The sequence below is a fragment of the Rhipicephalus sanguineus genome, unplaced genomic scaffold (assembly GCF_013339695.2).
Source record: "Rhipicephalus sanguineus isolate Rsan-2018 unplaced genomic scaffold, BIME_Rsan_1.4 Seq744, whole genome shotgun sequence".
NCBI lineage: Eukaryota > Metazoa > Arthropoda > Arachnida > Ixodida > Ixodidae > Rhipicephalus > Rhipicephalus sanguineus.
In genome coordinates this window covers 14859-31413 of record NW_023615891.1, presented here as the reverse complement: position 1 = coordinate 31413, position 16555 = coordinate 14859, and the positions used below count along the sequence as shown (strand labels likewise).

General features: G+C 46.2%; 1 protein-coding gene across 1 annotated transcript; it reads right to left on the bottom strand.

Annotated features, from left to right (window-relative positions):
• Positions 1–4954: 4954 nt before the first annotated feature.
• LOC125756783 (uncharacterized) lies at positions 4955–13300 on the bottom strand (the record flags this gene model as incomplete). Its single annotated transcript, XM_049411726.1, has 5 exons — positions 4955–5116; positions 9124–9276; positions 11662–11826; positions 12113–12239; positions 13060–13300. Coding segments are annotated over 5 exons (848 nt in total), but the record flags the coding sequence as incomplete, so codon positions are not given.
• Positions 13301–16555: the final 3255 nt, after the last annotated feature.

The following is a 16555-nucleotide window of genomic DNA, read 5'->3' as shown; positions in this document are numbered from 1 at the left end:
AGGCTATGTCTCCAAAGTCTTGTTACCGCAAGCACATGGCAGTCTTGTACTCGGTATCACTGACTGGTTGTAACGTAGAATTCTCACAAAACAGAGATAGACGTAGATACGCTACCTGCAATGAACTTTGATGGGATTAATAATATGAATGGATGGAAGGAAGAACGGACGTAAGGATGTGACCTTTGTTTTGCGGCGTAGTGGTCACACGCCATTTTCCACTGGTGGTTGTTCCTCACCAGTGAATTTGCAACTGCGTTCTACCAAACACTTGATCGGAAGAGCGCTCGTACCTCCCTTTGCGGTTGGTTTCTTGCGGCCGTCTAAAGCGATGACGTAGGCTCGACGTTTCAATAAACCTGTGTCGCCTTATTGTACCCAGGGACCTTGGTATATTCATCAATCCTCATGGGACCTCAATTCGAGATCACTATTCATTCCACCGCCGAGTGTCAGTATGATAGTGCACCACCCATTTGTAAATATCGCTGAGATTGCCTGACATCGGGAATCGGACACGCTAATCACGCAGTGATGGTGGCTACTTTGCTATGCTATATAATTGCAACATACGCCTGAGCACGTGCTTGCTATTGCGAATATAGCGCGCATGCTGTCCACTGTTCAGTGCATGTTAGGGCAGCGTTCTCTTTGAGTTATTTCGTTTATGCTTGATAAGTGGTCATGTAGGCCATATCGCTACCACACACCAAAATAAAGGATCAGGGTCGCCTTGAATTTTTTAATCGTAAAAGGTCGATTCGTGTGCTATATTGATCATGGCATGGCGGTGATATTACGAAGCGGCCAATAAAGGGGCCGAGCAACACTTTTTCAGCATGGTCAGAAAGCGCTACCGATCGGTAGTGCAGGCTCCAGAGAACACGCGAGCCCAACAATATAGCGCAGCATACTGCCTAGAATTTACAGTTACTTCTCAGTCAGCTTGATATAGTTCCCACTTCCGTCGACAAATGTCTACGGCCATTGGCTGATTTGAGCATCGTTAGCTGCATAGTCACCTAAGAAGCCGCGGGATGCCGCCATGTACCCGTGCGCACACTCGAGATCACACTGATATCAAGCTACGCGTTCGAATAAACAGAAAATAAAGTGCTCCATGTCATGAAGCGCGCTGACGAAGGGACGCACCTTCTTGCCCTCTTACCTTCCCCATCCCTGCGTAGATTTCAGAGACAGGTCGTGCAAACACGGACACAAGAGACGAGTCAAGACACCACAAACGCTACGGCATTTGTGGTGCCTTGACTTCTCCCTTGTGTCCGTGTTTGCACGCCCTGTATCTTTGCCATCAATACTTACCAACTAGCGTAGCTCTCTGTTATTTTAAGTAGATTTCAGGGCGCTCGCTAGTACGAAAGGCGAGAGAAAACGCTTGAAGAGTGCGACAAATTGTAACTGTGCTCGTACTTGACGGATTCTAAAAAAAAAGTTTGCGGCAGTCGATTCGTGAGGCAGTAAGCTCTTTTATTGAAGCCCATCGACAAATACTTGGAAGAGCGTTGAAGGGCCCCTTTAAGGGCACAGGGTAAGGCAAAGTTTAAAAAAAAAAAAACGTGACATTTTCCTTTGCGTTTTGGCAAGTGTATTCCTTTCTGCACATTTCCAATGTTCATGCTTTTCTTAGGAAGTGTTAGTTGTGGATGAAAAACAGCTTTTCGGAAAGCGAGCAGTGAGTGAACACGCACCCCAGGAAAGGCCACTCGTATGCGCTCTGTGCTTACGATCCACGTTTCTAAGAAAGAAAAAAAAAAGAGACTTCCTGTACAAAAGCCAAAATGCTTGTCTGGAGTCAGCTGCATATAAGAAATTGTGGGGTAACTTCTAAGGCAGTCAAAAGACACAGCGCGCGTCTTTATTCGCACTTGTTCTTCGGAGCGCGTCTGTTCGACCACTTTCAGCTCCTAGCTTCATTACACCTTGTGTTTGTAAGTTGAGATTCTACGAGTAATTAAGGTCTTCATCAAGCGTAAATTTCGCGGCAACCAATACAGGTTTCTCGTAAATGCGAACAAATTCCAGCCACGTAGTGAGGTGCCGAGCACTGAACCAGTAAGATCTTCGTCGACAAACCTCTGAGCCCTTCGAGGGGAATCGCGTGCAGGTTGACAACGGTTATGCTCTAATGATCACGAATATTATTTGTGATGCAATTGGAAAGAATTGTTCGTGCAAACTGCGCCGTAGAAGTTTTGGGCTAATCGGAATTATGTCGCAGAATCTTTGCTGTCTTTGTTTAGGCTTGAGAGTCTCAAGGATTGCGACATGGTACGCTGTTCTTTCGTTTATAGATGGCAATATCGCAGGTGCCAAAATTCTGATTGAAGCCTGGACAAAACATACTCAGTTTGCTGAAAGTGGTTGACCGCAATCGACAGTACATTGCGGACAGAGCTGCACGACAGCTCACGAAAGAAGCAAGGCAAGCAAGACGACAGGCTCAAAAGTGAAGAAATGATTTTTCCGGTGATTACCCAAGCTCGCATCTACGAAATAAAATGTTGACTTGTGTTCGTGTCAAAAGATGTTCAATCTTCAGCTGTTTCTTACTTTAAACTCGATTATTCTCCAAATCATGTTTATTGTTACTTAGGTACAAATACTTCCTAAACATTTCAAGATAACCACTTGATTATTTTCCTTTGCATTCTTCATAAGTGCATACAACTATTCTACCGCAATTGAAATTATGTACTTGAAACCTTCTGGGATATTAGAGATCTTGAAAAATGCAAATTAACTCAAAATTGAGATCCTAGTGGTAAACATTTTCGTCGAAATATCAATATTAATCTAATCTTAATGAATCTGGTATACTTAAAAAGGCGCAAAATTATGAAGGCAATGATAGAAGTAATAAGCAGATGCCCCTTTCAGTTGCTGAGAAAACGGTTCCTCAACGTGGTCAAAAACGCATGGAACGTAGAGTGCTTATTCTGTGCCCCTAAATAAGATTGCTTTTGAATTACAGACGCTTAGTTGATTAACGTTCAGTTCAGTGACTCTCACCCACTAATACCCATCCTACTCATCGGGGGACACTTCGTTGGTGCATTGTGTACTCTGTCCACGCTGCCGCGCCACGAATTCCTGTAATAGCTGGGATTAAGGTCCCTAATCAACGATATTATTTTGACGGACGCCGTAGTTGAAGGCTCCGGAAATTTCGACCACCTGCGGTTGTATAACGTCCACCTAAATCTAAGTACACCGGCCGCAAGCATATTCGCCTCCATCGAAAATGCGGCCGCAGCGGCCTGTATTTCATCCCGTGACCTTCGCGTGAGCAGTCGAGCACCATAACCAAATGACCACTATGGCGGGTCTGAATTCTTATAACGTACCTTTAGGGTCTCTACCATGTCGTACAGTGCGTCGATGGGGAAATGGTTGTCTTCGATGTTAAGCTTACGTAGCCGGTAGCCAGCGAGCAGTTTGCTCGCGGCGGCCCTCGCAAATTCCTCTCCGAGAAAGCACTGGGTCAATGTAAGGTCAACCAAAGCACCTACGCCGAGTAGGGGAGAGGGAAAATGAAAAGCAATAATTGAGCGTATTATAATATGCAAGTGTCTGTGGTTTTACGCCCAAAAAACACGATATGATTATGAGAGGCGCCATAGAGGACTCCGGAAATATTCACCAGCTGGGGTTCTTAAACATGCTCCTAAATCTAGGCACAAGGGCCTCCAACATTACGCCCCCATTGCAATGCGGCCGCCATGAGCGGGATTCGGTCCCGAGACCTTCTAGCCAGCAGTCAAGCACCGTAATCACTGGACTACTGTGGTGGGTGAACTCTTTATTGCATACTTACATCTATTATTAGGCAAGCCTATTCTGAGTCAAATAGCACTGAGAGTATGGCCCACGCGCCCAACTAAAGCCGTCCGACCCTAAGCAGAGTTTTAAGGGATGGTCGAAGATTCGCAGATCGAGGCTGATTTCGGAGAGAAGCGCGAGCGCACACACACACACACACACCCCCACACCACACACACACAACACACACTACACCACACACACACACACCACACACACACACACACACACCACACACACACACACACACACACACACCACACACACACACACTATCTCTCTCTCTCCTGCAAGCCCAATGAGAGAGCAGAATTGTGCAAACCTGTGGTGTCAGAGCCAATATATTCAGAATTCCTGTATTTTTTCTGTTTATTTGCCAGTAAAGCTGTCCTGTTTTTCAAACACAAGGTTTACAGGCTTCTGGAATGCAATCAAGTGTGCGGTACCTAGCCTAATCGGTAAACGATAACCATGTATCACATGAATAAGGCGAAAGTTTTACTTGGTATGAGGAACGCTTTCCTAATAACTAGAGAACCCACACGGAAGTGCAGGCTCAACTCAAGCAAAATGAAATGTCGAAACATTACCTTTCACTCGAACACTGCTCGCGCTTTTGAAAAAAAAATTGATAACATCACCTGAGAAGTGCCGCATTGCGTTACGTATTGAACAATAACAAAGAATAAGACTCCTGGTTACACTGTGGTACCAAGTGCGGTAAATGTTCATTTAATAATCAAACGTACATGTACCAGCTGTGGCGCTCTCTCTTCTACACCCCTGACATCAGGCATTACTATTACGAACAAAATACTGCACATTACTGTTACGACGACTGTTCCTCATAATTGTGCATACGACTTTAGTACATTGACGCAGAAGGAGTCGTCGAGAGATAGTCCGAATTGAAAATTTGGCGAAACCTTGCAAAGGGGCTCAAAGGGGCACTCGATTGTTCGCATTGAAAGAAGCAAAACTTCTGAAGCACACTACTTGCCTCTGATGAGGTCCGCGTAAGCTGTCTGCAGATGCGGGTCATCGCCTGTGCATTCTCGAAATTCGAGTTTCTGAGGGGTTCGACCAGGTGTCATGCCTGTCGTGTCCACCAGCGTCAGGCATGGGAGGCGCTGAACACGGCGTCCAGAGCAGCGGCCATATCATAGATATCGTTGGCGCGTATCAGGCATTTGTGCACGATAATGACCGTCAGCGTTCGGCTCTGGACCACAGATTCCAGTAGGACCGATGGACAATAGGCCAGGGACCCGTTGAGCTGCACCAGGATAAAAACGTGCTGACAGTGAGCAGCTCACGGCGTTAGAAGCGCAGATGAAAGTCATGGAACCAGCGCGAAAAAAAAAAGAATACACACCTGGTTGTATCATCCACTGCCTTATTACAAAAAACGATGTTACCCACGCTTCCGTCGACCAGATATTCCATGCGAGCATCTCTGCTAATCTCTCAGCCATGTCATAATACAGTTACGCCGGTCTCGATTACGATTATTTTAACTTAAGGTTGATCGTGTACGCCACACAATAATTTCACAGCTGCATCGTTACTTTGGCGACACTCCAGTCAAACAGAGAGGTCCATGTCTACAGATTGAAGCTCTGGGACTAACATTGAACCTGAAATTCTGTTTTTATCACACATCGTCAATCATAATAAAACGTTTAGCAAGATAGTATTTAACCGGTAACAAGTTACTGCTACGTATACAGGGTAGTGAACCTTTTTTATGTAAGCCCCTACGCTAAGATACTGCGGTTCATCAGTGATTTTGTTTTTCTTGCGATAGCATTATATGAACACTCCTGGAGCATTTTAGTAGTCACCGTCGCCATGAGGTTCCGTATAGTCCAAGGGCGAGAACATCGCGGCGCGCGTCGTTTCTGTGGTGTTCAAGTGAAAGCACGCGAGAGCAGCCGACGATCGCGGCTCAAGGGGCTAGGAAATCGCAGGCCGTTTTTGTCGCGCGAAAGTCCCAGCGGTAGAGGGTGGGGAGAGGGGCCCCGGAGGTGGGGCTGCGTGGTTCCGGCAGAACTGTGTACGCGCGCGGTCGCGCTCGCCCTATCTTGACATGGATCAGCAGACTGCTAACACATTTTTACGTGCTGCGTTTTCGCAGCTGAGTTGAAGCGACAGATCGAAGCGACGATGGTCGTTTCGTTCAAGCGGCCACGCTTCTTTACGCCAGCGTTTTGTTAGCTACGCCTAATCGAACGCTGAAAGCCGCTAGCATTACTTCGTATAATAGCGAGTTTTAGTATAGCGGAAAACAGCAAACGCAAGGATTTAGCGTTAGCGTTAGCGTTGCGTGCTCCTAACCGCGCATGAGCAGAACGTAAACGTACCCCGAGCTCTTACGTACGAACGCTATTTCTGAAATATAGCGTTGAACGCTAACGCACGCAAGAGATCCCGTACGTAGGGCAAGATGGCGGTGCCTGTTGAAGCGAGAGCCGTCCACTTCGAATCTTTGTAGCCGTCGTCCTGCATTATTAAACTCATTCATTCCCAAATAACGTTCGTATTTGATTTAGATTTGAGTAATGAGGCTTCGCCAATCGTGTACCGCCATTAAAATAGCTCCTTTTTTCCGATACAAAGTGGATACAAAGTGCAGAAGGCTTAACAAAATTTGTTTACATGGTCCGCTCGTGTTTTCTGTAGGCGCGCAGAGATGGCGACGCTGTTTTCAGTCGCCTCTTTCCAAGATACGGCCACAAGTCAAGCGGAGACATGTAAAGATTCGTTTCCCTTCATGTTTTTCGCGGCAGTGCATGAATTTAATGCGTGATGCGTGTGCGTTTCACTTCTGCAAAACACTTCTGCAAACGCGACATGGAGACGCAACAACGGTGTATTTGGATCAGCGCAACTTAGTGGCGCGTCTAGATGTTTTGTCTAGATGACGCCGTATGTGCTTGCGTTAGCGTTAGCGGGAATGCCTTCCGCTGTACTAAAGGACCACCAATTGGCACGCAGCGCGTTCCGTTTTAGCGTTAGCGTTGAGACGCACGCTAACGCTAACGTAAGCGTTTCCCGCTATACTAAAACTCGCTAATATTCCAATTTGTTGCTGTCGCATTCAGTGCTTCGCACTTGCGTCTCACTGTCTTCATTACAATCACCCTCGCATATCACTCTACAGAAGACAGCTTCTGATATACAGAAAGAAGCGTTCCTGTGTATGCCCGGACGCAGCCACCCGAAGGACGCCGATCTAGTTGGACACAGCAGTCACTCAAAGACCGCTTAACCGAAGCCTTTAGATCGCTTTCAGCTCACTCCACTTGTGAATCGCAGAGTTCACTGGCGGCGTAGCGCACGTCGCAAACGCGGCTCTCAGCAAGTGTATAAAATTTAGATCCCCGTGATTCATGTACCAGCCCCAGAAGCTATACACGAAGACATTCCTTGGTGCCGCATTGTAGCGTAACTTCACAAGTTCGCTTTTACATGGCAGCCTTAACGCCTACTATTTTATTATTACGAAATTAAAACATGGTCGTCATGATGGATAAGTGTTTACGATGCTTTGCAGCTGACTCGAAAGGTGCGAGTTCGATACCGGCCACGGCGGTCGCATCTAGGCGGAGCCAAAACGCTAGAGGCCCGTGTACTGTGCGAAGGTAGTTAACGTTACATGAAAGCACACTATTTGGCTCAAATCATCTCGAGCCCTCCACGGTGGCGCCCTTCGAAACAGAGTATCTGTGTGGCCTTGGGGACGTTAAGCCACCTAAGGCAACCAAACTAAAGGACTACTGTGTTTTCCACGCAGATTACAACCACTTGAAAATGATTACAATTAATATTCAATTCCAATCGAACAAAGCTTGTCACGTTATCTACGTCAGCAGGTTTGGTCCCCTACTCCTGCCAAATATAGAAACCTGGAGAGTTCGTTAGTGCGTTCCGAGTGACGACACATTGCGCATGTGTTGTCATCCTCCATTGTGTGTTGTCCTATTTGCGCATTGCCTTTGAATGAATCATTTCGTAGCGTCTAACCGCAACTCACATGACCTTTCCTTAAAGTCACTCATAAGTTGTTTTGGACCGCTTTTCATCAAAATACTCCTAGCTGTCTGCGTTGACCTTGTCATTACACGAGGAAGAGCCGGAACATCCCACTCGGTTTGCTTTCCAGAGTTGAGAGACTCACCGAAGATGTGTGGCGACTGCGAGAAAAGAAGACTATATTTGCTAAAAGGGAAGCAACGCCAGCAAGCAAACTAATTGAGGCCTCCATTGAGGCTACTTTGTCGTACGTCTCCATGAGAAGAAAAAAGAAAAACAATCATTCCTTTAATTGTGCCGTTGAAGAAACAATAGTCTAGGCCTTGCAGTCGCCAGCCCTCTTGAATTAAATTAGCAGCAAACCCTAATCACTAAGGCCATAATGTAGGGCCCGCACCAAATCCACAAATGATGAGCTTGATCTCCTGTGCACTCGACAATGCTCTAAATTCTAGAAAGCTGTCTCAAACAAGCGGCCCACGGCTTCATAAGTAATAAAGTTTTGCGACTTTGTCTCGCCTATTATTGTCTCGCCTATTGCGAATAATAAGGCCTTCTTCGGGTAATCTGCAGAGACGGGACTGGTCTCAAGCATTTTTTTCGTGAATACCTCATGCGGTCATCACGTGTTTAAACATTACCTTGGAACAAGCTATATTTCAGAATCGACGTTCAGATTTCTGGAGACGTTCTGGAGATTGGCGTCTACATGTTTCGCGAATCCTGACGCTAAATCCCATTCCAAAATTACAAATATATGAGATATGGGAACTCCGTTGTTTCAAATGCAATGTTACGCGGCATTTTGTCGAACATACACCGCCCCCCCACCCCCCCCCCCCCCCACCTTGCTCCAACCCTCTTCACAGTCGAGGCCCTGGCCGGAAAAAAATTGCTAGTTGTGGCTCTATCACTGTAGTTAAATTGAGACCCGTGCTCCAGAACGTTGGCGGGCACTCCCGGTAGTTGGAAGAATTGTCAAAATGTAGCGCTGCGTAATCAAAACGTTGACAGTGAGATCGAGCCGTGATGCTACTACGCATGCTTAGATGCGACGCTTGAGCAGAAGAGCGCGTAGCATCTTTGTAAACAATGATTGACACCTGTAAGCGAGATACTCCAACTATTGACAAGGTGCACTTCGCTCCTCCCTACAGTTAATCAGCTCACGTGTAAGTACAGGAACCGGGCAGTGAGCGCCCGCAAAATAGGCCGATAATTACAATACAATTCTATCATCAGTCTTACTTGAAGCCTTTCAAGGGTCACGTGCTTTCGAACGACGTTTGCGAGAGCGTGGCCCCGCTGCGCAGTCACGAAGGTGCCTTCTACGGACAAGTTCTTCAAGCTCCTGTTTCGGGCAACGAAGCGCAAAAACGTGGCAGCGCTACTGCCAGGTGCCTGCATGAGTGTTCAGAAAGGTCCAGCCCAGAGGTGTCTTGGAGTCTTGCATACGTAGAGTTTAGCTTTTAAAACATGCACAGAAAAGGACTCTAGTGAGAACTCTGATGGACACGGAAAAAAGCAGAAACCTGGCAATTCACATTTCAGCATGCGGCCGTGCACCGGCATTTGAAAAATGCCATATTCTAAGGCGACACGAGGACGAGAGAACACGAGAAATATTTGAGGGGTTTGCGATTCACTGTACAAGCGCGTGATCTGTAAAACTCGGAACAGTAGCGCAAAAAATCACACAGACGACGACAGAGCAAGATGGGACACAGCGCTAAGTGCTGTGTCCCGTGTAAGTGCTCTGTAAGCATGTCATCTCTCAGTTACTTGGGAGAGAACATTGTTCTCAAACAGTATGAATTTGTAATAAAGTCTCATATGTGCGTGCCCTCATGACCCATAATGCTAATGAATCTCCAAGCATTGCAACGCATGAATTTTATGGTTTTGCGCATCAGTCCTTGCGTATATATGTTCTCCAAGTAAAGCCTTCTTGATACCCCGCTCCTAACGTTTGTGTGTTCTTGTCCCTTCGCCTAGCGCTTCTCGGCATTACCAGCATGATGAGGAGTCGTTTAGCATTGCGGGAGCCAACATTTCAACTGGCAAAGGTCATCCTGGGCAGCCCCCAAAAAAAGCGCAGCAACCATCTCGTCTGCAACGACTGCAAACGACCGGTCTGTGAGCACGCTAATGATCCGCAATGCGCATGCTTACATGGATTTCATTCTTGTTTATCAATTAGCTTTGCCAGTATCCAAGATAACTTTAGCCAAAATGTCATGGATATCACAAGTTGCTGCTTCTGTGTATTGCTGCAATTTGCGCTGCCATTAACACCTGCACTCGCTATGACACATTCGCGATATTTGTTTTGTACTAGCCTCTGTGTTAAACCTTGCCGAGCAAGCGACTTGCCCGCATTTGCAATATTGTACTGTGCGTCCGCGTGCGGCCATTTCTCAAACTGCGTAGACTTCTGAAATATTGCGTGCACAAAGTTTCCCCATTCAATTCGACGATTACAGAAGCGCAGTGTGAGAAATGTTTCACTGAAAATACTGAAAAAAACAACAACCATTGTTTGGGGAGCTAGGAGAATTGCCTCCCAATTACAACGATACCTAAAGGAATGTTCAGTACAGATCATTTTACTACATAGGTGCTTCACATTTCAACTAATAACACTCCGAATATTCTCTCTGGAAGTTCCAGACTTCGATAAAAAAGGGGTTTATCGCCATGGAGTACTGTAGTATGTGGGATTGTAGTTGTACCAACTCCCTTATGTATCACAACACTGTCATAATTTTGCATACTTCCCCTAGTGCTACTTTTTGGAAGGGGCGTAGCGGTAACAAACTAAGTTGTGACATTGGAACGCAATATGGTAATATTAGAATACATGCTCCTTTGTGTTATTTTATGTTTGTTAACAAGAACGTGTATTTGGAGACTAGGCTAGCCTCGTAAACGCTGTCCGCAACTCATGTCGATGCACATGCAATTTATTCTTTTAATTTGGTGTCCCGCATTGCTCAATTATGTTTAATATATCAATACTAAGAACGGGCGCTCTGAGTTAAACTTTGACGTTGACATCGCAAACCATTTCAGCTGAATCCATCAAGATAAAATTCACAACCACCCGTTCGTTGCACTAATCAACAAAGTGCTTATGAATTTCCGTACGAAAGGCAACAGAAAATTCATATGGATTCATATGGTACGAATGACATCAGAAAATTGATATTGATTTCCGCACGAACGCCACTAGAAATTCTGTATAGATTTCCACACGAAAGCCATTAGAAAATCCTTATGGATTTCCGTACAAAAGCCAGAAAAAAATCTATACGGATTTTGTATTGACTAACCAGCGCTAGCCTCACTTGTTACCTGGTGTGCTGCTACAAGCAACATACATTTTTGTGCACACATATCATTTGCGCAAAATTAAATAAAATTTAGCTCTACTGCATATTTATTGTTAAAGTTTGCGAAAGTTTGCAATCGCTTCAACTGTACTTGAATCAACGAAGTAGGAGGGGTTCCTACGTTCATTTTAGTATGAAATTTTATGCGCCTATTGGTGAAACTAAACACTAATGTGTGCATTCACTTCCATCGACGGGGCGCATTAACAAAATGTGACGAAGACCAAACCTGATATATGAACCAGACATTCGCTGTAGATAGCTGAGCACTGTATTCGCGAAACAAGTGAAGTCATTTCATTGCACTGCTCTCAAGCCACGCTGCACAAAAGGCTCAAAGCGGTACCTTTCTAACGCGTTAACGCAAACGCTGCACTGATTTTGCAACACTCACCTTGATATCGACTAAAAGGAGAGTAGTGAGAACGTTGGCTTGCTCCACGTAGACACCGAGCGTGTGCGCGATTTCCGCCGAAAAGTAGGCGTTGAAGATGCACAGATGGACGAGGTTCTTCAGACTGGCTGCTGCCCGAGACCAAGTGTTCTCCGCTGCAGTCAACTGAGGTAGAAGTCGAGCTATATTTGAAAGCGGAAAGAATGAAGGCTAGCAATATTTAGCAGACTAAACTGTAGCACAGTAGAAAGGTACTGGTCGGGGACTTGCTGGTATGAATTTATGGCGCGATTACTTGCGCTCCTCTGTTTGTTGCTTCTGCTTCGCTTCTGTGTCTGTTTTACCTCTCTCCCACGTTATTAATGGCAACGCAAGTAACTGTACCATGCAGCACAGTGTGAACACATAAAAGGAACCACAGCGAAGCCTTGTGCCTTCACTGGTCACTGACCTTATCAAACGAGGGGCTCTTGATCTCGAGTAACTTGACACCTGCTGCGCCGGTCCTTATGCCGTGTAGGAGGACGCTCCTTTCGAGCACGGTTGTAGTCATGTCCAAAATGATGTAAGTTACGCACCTGCATCGTGAAAGTCAATATGAAAAACATCGCAGCTTTCACTCAGCATTCAAGGAAGTGCTACGGGAACTTGTTTATGCGTCCATGCGTCCACACTTGCGCATGTTGGGCAAGTGTGGACGGGGTGGGAGATTGGGTCTTTTGAAAAGCATCATTTCAGAACCGGAACTGTACCAGGGACCAGACGCCAGAGCGGGCTACTTTGTAAAGGGCCCACAATGCATTTACGCTTCAAATAATCGTTAGCTTGGCACGATATTTTCGAGCTGGAACCATGCGGACCACCTTCAAAAACTTAAGAAGTAAATATCAATGCTAATAGTTTTTTGCGTTTTGTTGCCTCTTCCCAGTTTCACTACAGGATCAACTAGAAATAAGAGCTCAATAACCCGCTCGCTGTGAAACGCACGAGTCACACTGTACACCAGGACAACTTTTAGTTTTATTTAAAGAGTCGACTTGTTTTACAATAGTCTAAGCCCTCAGTGCACCACCTCATCATCCTGCATCCGTCATCACACAGTTTGCTGATAAAATCACGTTGTGACGATGTAAAAGAGTGGGACGGCCAAGGGTATTGATTGCCTGTGAGGTAGTGCAAAAGGGAAGGAGAATGGGTGTGAGAGGCGAGAGCTCAGGCTGCAATTTGCGATGCATTCTGTGTCCGTCACCTATCACGTAAATTCCTTCACGTCTGTCCACTAAGGCTATCCTTATTCGACCTAAACGCCATGAATATGCAAAGTACACCAAGCCTACCTCAAGGACTCAAAACTTGAACCATTACAATCGGTTCCTCTGTGAAGGTGTGCTTTTTCACCTGTGTTGCCGCAGTAGCAGGTGAATGAGGAATGAGGCACGAAGCACGTCCTGATGTTCCGAACTGTTCACTGAGCCCTCATAGCCCTGCAGCTTGAGCTCACCCCAGACGTGCTCGAGGAGTTCGATGTTGTCCCGGGCAAGTATACTGTTCCACAGCTCCAGGTCAGACATGATCCAACAGCGCTCCTTGTCTGGAACCCATGTGCAGGAGCGCTCGAAGCCCGTATTGTTGGCACCAACTGCGTGGCCAAGACAAACGGCATCTTCACTCACAGCATGCCGATCTGCAATCTTCACGCAAACAGCCATGGAAGATCGGGCCAAAGCACCAGGTGACCATAGTATGCAAAAGGTACTGATATAAAGACACACGAGAACACAAGGTGGACTGGTTGCACACTTTTGAATCCGCGCTGAAAACCACACACGGACATTCTAGGTATGTCTTCGTCGTTTTCCTGGCTGAATAATAAACGGGCAAAGACACAAAAGCGAACGAATTAGCGTTTTTTTTTCTGAAACAATTATCATTTGCAGGTCGAATTTGCTGCATAGGCGTAGTCCCGGAAACACTGAAATAAATCGCGAATGTGAAGTGCATTACGTCCAGGGCAAATGTGGCCTATGTAGCCGATTCACTTACCATTCGAAAACATGATTTGACTCAAGCGTACATTGGCTTAAATCTGAAGTATCACGAGTGTGGTTGCGCCAGTCTGCAATGCGCGGCAAAATATTTGTAAAACAATGTCACAATGGCACCGCGATGCGTATCCATGGGCGTTCTGGCCAAGGTAAGCATTCTATACCCAGTCAACACAGGTTTAGTAAAGTATTGGAAGGTCGTACTAATCGATATTCAGCTCAGATGGAATTGAGAGCGCTATGGTACTTCTGAAAAACAACCTGTTTGTGCGAGCACCCTTGACTGCATAGTACTGGCGGTTCAGGAACGTGCGATCCCCGTTTCCCCTTTTTTGTTAAAGCGAAAACGCTATATGGCTTATAAGCAAACAAATCCGGTGTCCTGCCGCGTGAACGCGAACGATACCAAAAATCAGTTGAGCCAAATTCAGATGTAGCACAACACAGGGAGATGTAAGAAAACCTTCAACGGGGCGGGCGGGAGAGGGGGGGGGGGGATTAGCATGGCAGGGATATACCAAGTAATAATAAGCGATAATTAGCCCATACCTTCAATCAAAAATTGATTAAGATCAAATAAAACAATTCACACAGCAATAAAGTGTTAAGGGTATGCGAGTAAATGAAATTCTAATGAACAATAAATGAAATTGTAAGTGAATTATGGTCAATCAACGGAAACCAAATGTAAATTAACATCTCGGCAGCCAAGCCTCAGCATGTGGAACCGCTTGTGATGTCTAGACGATCGAACGAAAGCAGCAAGTAGCAAAGCAATCGACTGAGAGAGCCCAAGTAATCCAGCGCCTCGTGAGGGCATAAGCTTTCGCTAGTGCTCTTATTATTGCTGGCTGAAAGTACTGCAAATTTGTTCTATTCCACCTTTCCGATTTCCACAGTACAGGGCACCCAAGCATCAGCGTTTCTTACTAACATTTCTCCCTTTTCTTAGTGGTGTCATGTGGTCAGCAGTGTTGGTGTGATATTTGGAACAATATTGTCGCTCATACACCACATTGTTACATGTAATATTGTAGCACATACCATATGACTTACTCGTGCCCCCTCCCCTGTGCCGCAACTATATTGTTAAATGTGCGGCATATCTTAGCGAACCAAACGCACTTTGGCCACGTCCATCCGTCCATTCATCCATCTATCTATCTCTTCGCCTACGTCTGGGTGCTCTCGTGGCCGCCTCTTTAACTTGGTATATACCAAAATTGGCGTAGCGGGGCACCAGCATATGATGAACACGATTCACAGATTATGGCGAAAATAACGTGAACATCCTGTCGCGTACGGTAAGAAACCCTTTCCACCAGCGACATGTGGCCCATACCCGCATACCACGTGGCGTGATGTGCGCGTATGCACCACAGGCAGGGTGTCGGAACGAAATGTTTTTCGTTTCCGTTTAAGTTTCGTTCCACCGCAAAAAGTTCCGTTCTGTTTCTGTTCCGGATCGGAAAAAAAAAATGTTCCGTAACGGTTCGTAGCGGTTTTCTTATGCAAAAATTGGAAGTAAACGTAATCATAAAAAATTGGACCATCTCCCCGAAAGGAACCCTGATGGGATGCGAAGCAGCAGCGTTGCGCACGGGTGGCGTCACGGGTTGAACGGCGCTAACGCGGGTGCTGCGGTGAGCGCTGGAAGATTCGTTTGAAGCGAAACTCGGTGTAGCGTTTACTGGTGTAAACGTTTGTTTGAAACGTAGACACGGGAGGCGAGCGGGCGTTGGAGCCGGCAGCTGCGGGCGCTCCGGCGGGTGAGGGAGAGAGTGACGTACGCGCGCACCTACGAGGGAAGCGTGCGAGGGGAGCGTGACGTCAACGCCCAGCTGCGGCGTGACATACTTGGCACCGCTCCAACACCTGCGCCGAGGGACAGCGCTACACAGGCTAGTCAAAGAGCTGCTTCGCATCTAAAACATTGGATTTTTGATGTAGTTACTTGCCCTTCTCTTAAGAAAGTGGGACAAGGATAAAACACGTTCTTCAGAGGAGGGGTAGTAACTGTACCACGAATTCCTAGCAACTAGCACAAACCGCTATTAATTTTAAAGTAATAGTAGTTGTTTTCTCAAAAGACAAATACGAATTTTTTTAGTGGGCTCAATGCTTTGTGTCGAGGGAGTGAGCACGATCTCAGAAGCAGCACGTCATTGAGTGTACTTTCTGATGTGCGAGAGCGCTGTTGTGATAAAAAGATCGCCAGGCCTGCGCGGAACACGCAGCACAGTCACAGCGAAAGCTGGAAGAGCGGACTGCGTAGAGCCCATTGTAGAGTCTCTTGGGGCAACTAGTATAAGTACACATGAGAGGTACCCACTACGACATAAATCATCGCAATTTTTCTGAAGTAGTGAAGTTCCCACTATGCCATTTTTCGTCATTCTTCGGAGAATCGTGGCACCCGCTACACATCTGTAAGGTATTATGTGCACTTTGTGCTGTGGCTGATGATGATGAAATGTTGTGGCTGGGCACTTTTAAGTGGGTGGGAAGCAGTGTTGCGGAATGGGCGCCTCCATTCCATTCCAATTCCATTCCGGGGAATTAGAACTTGCCGCAATTCCATTTTTTCAATTCCTCCGAATGAAAAAACTTAGCCCATTCGGACTCTGGAAATGGCCGCGCAGCTCAATTCCATTCCTGCAATTCTTCAACGTAGGAAAGGCATCTTCATAGTTTTATCTAGTTAAGAATGAACGCCCCATAAAGCTGATGTCATCAGATGCATTAAGAAGTGCAAGAGTACGCAAACACGTTACCAAGGTCGAGGGATAGAAGCTTGGTGGCATATCTCGTGCAGTACAACCACCCTACTAATTCGCATAGGGGTAGTT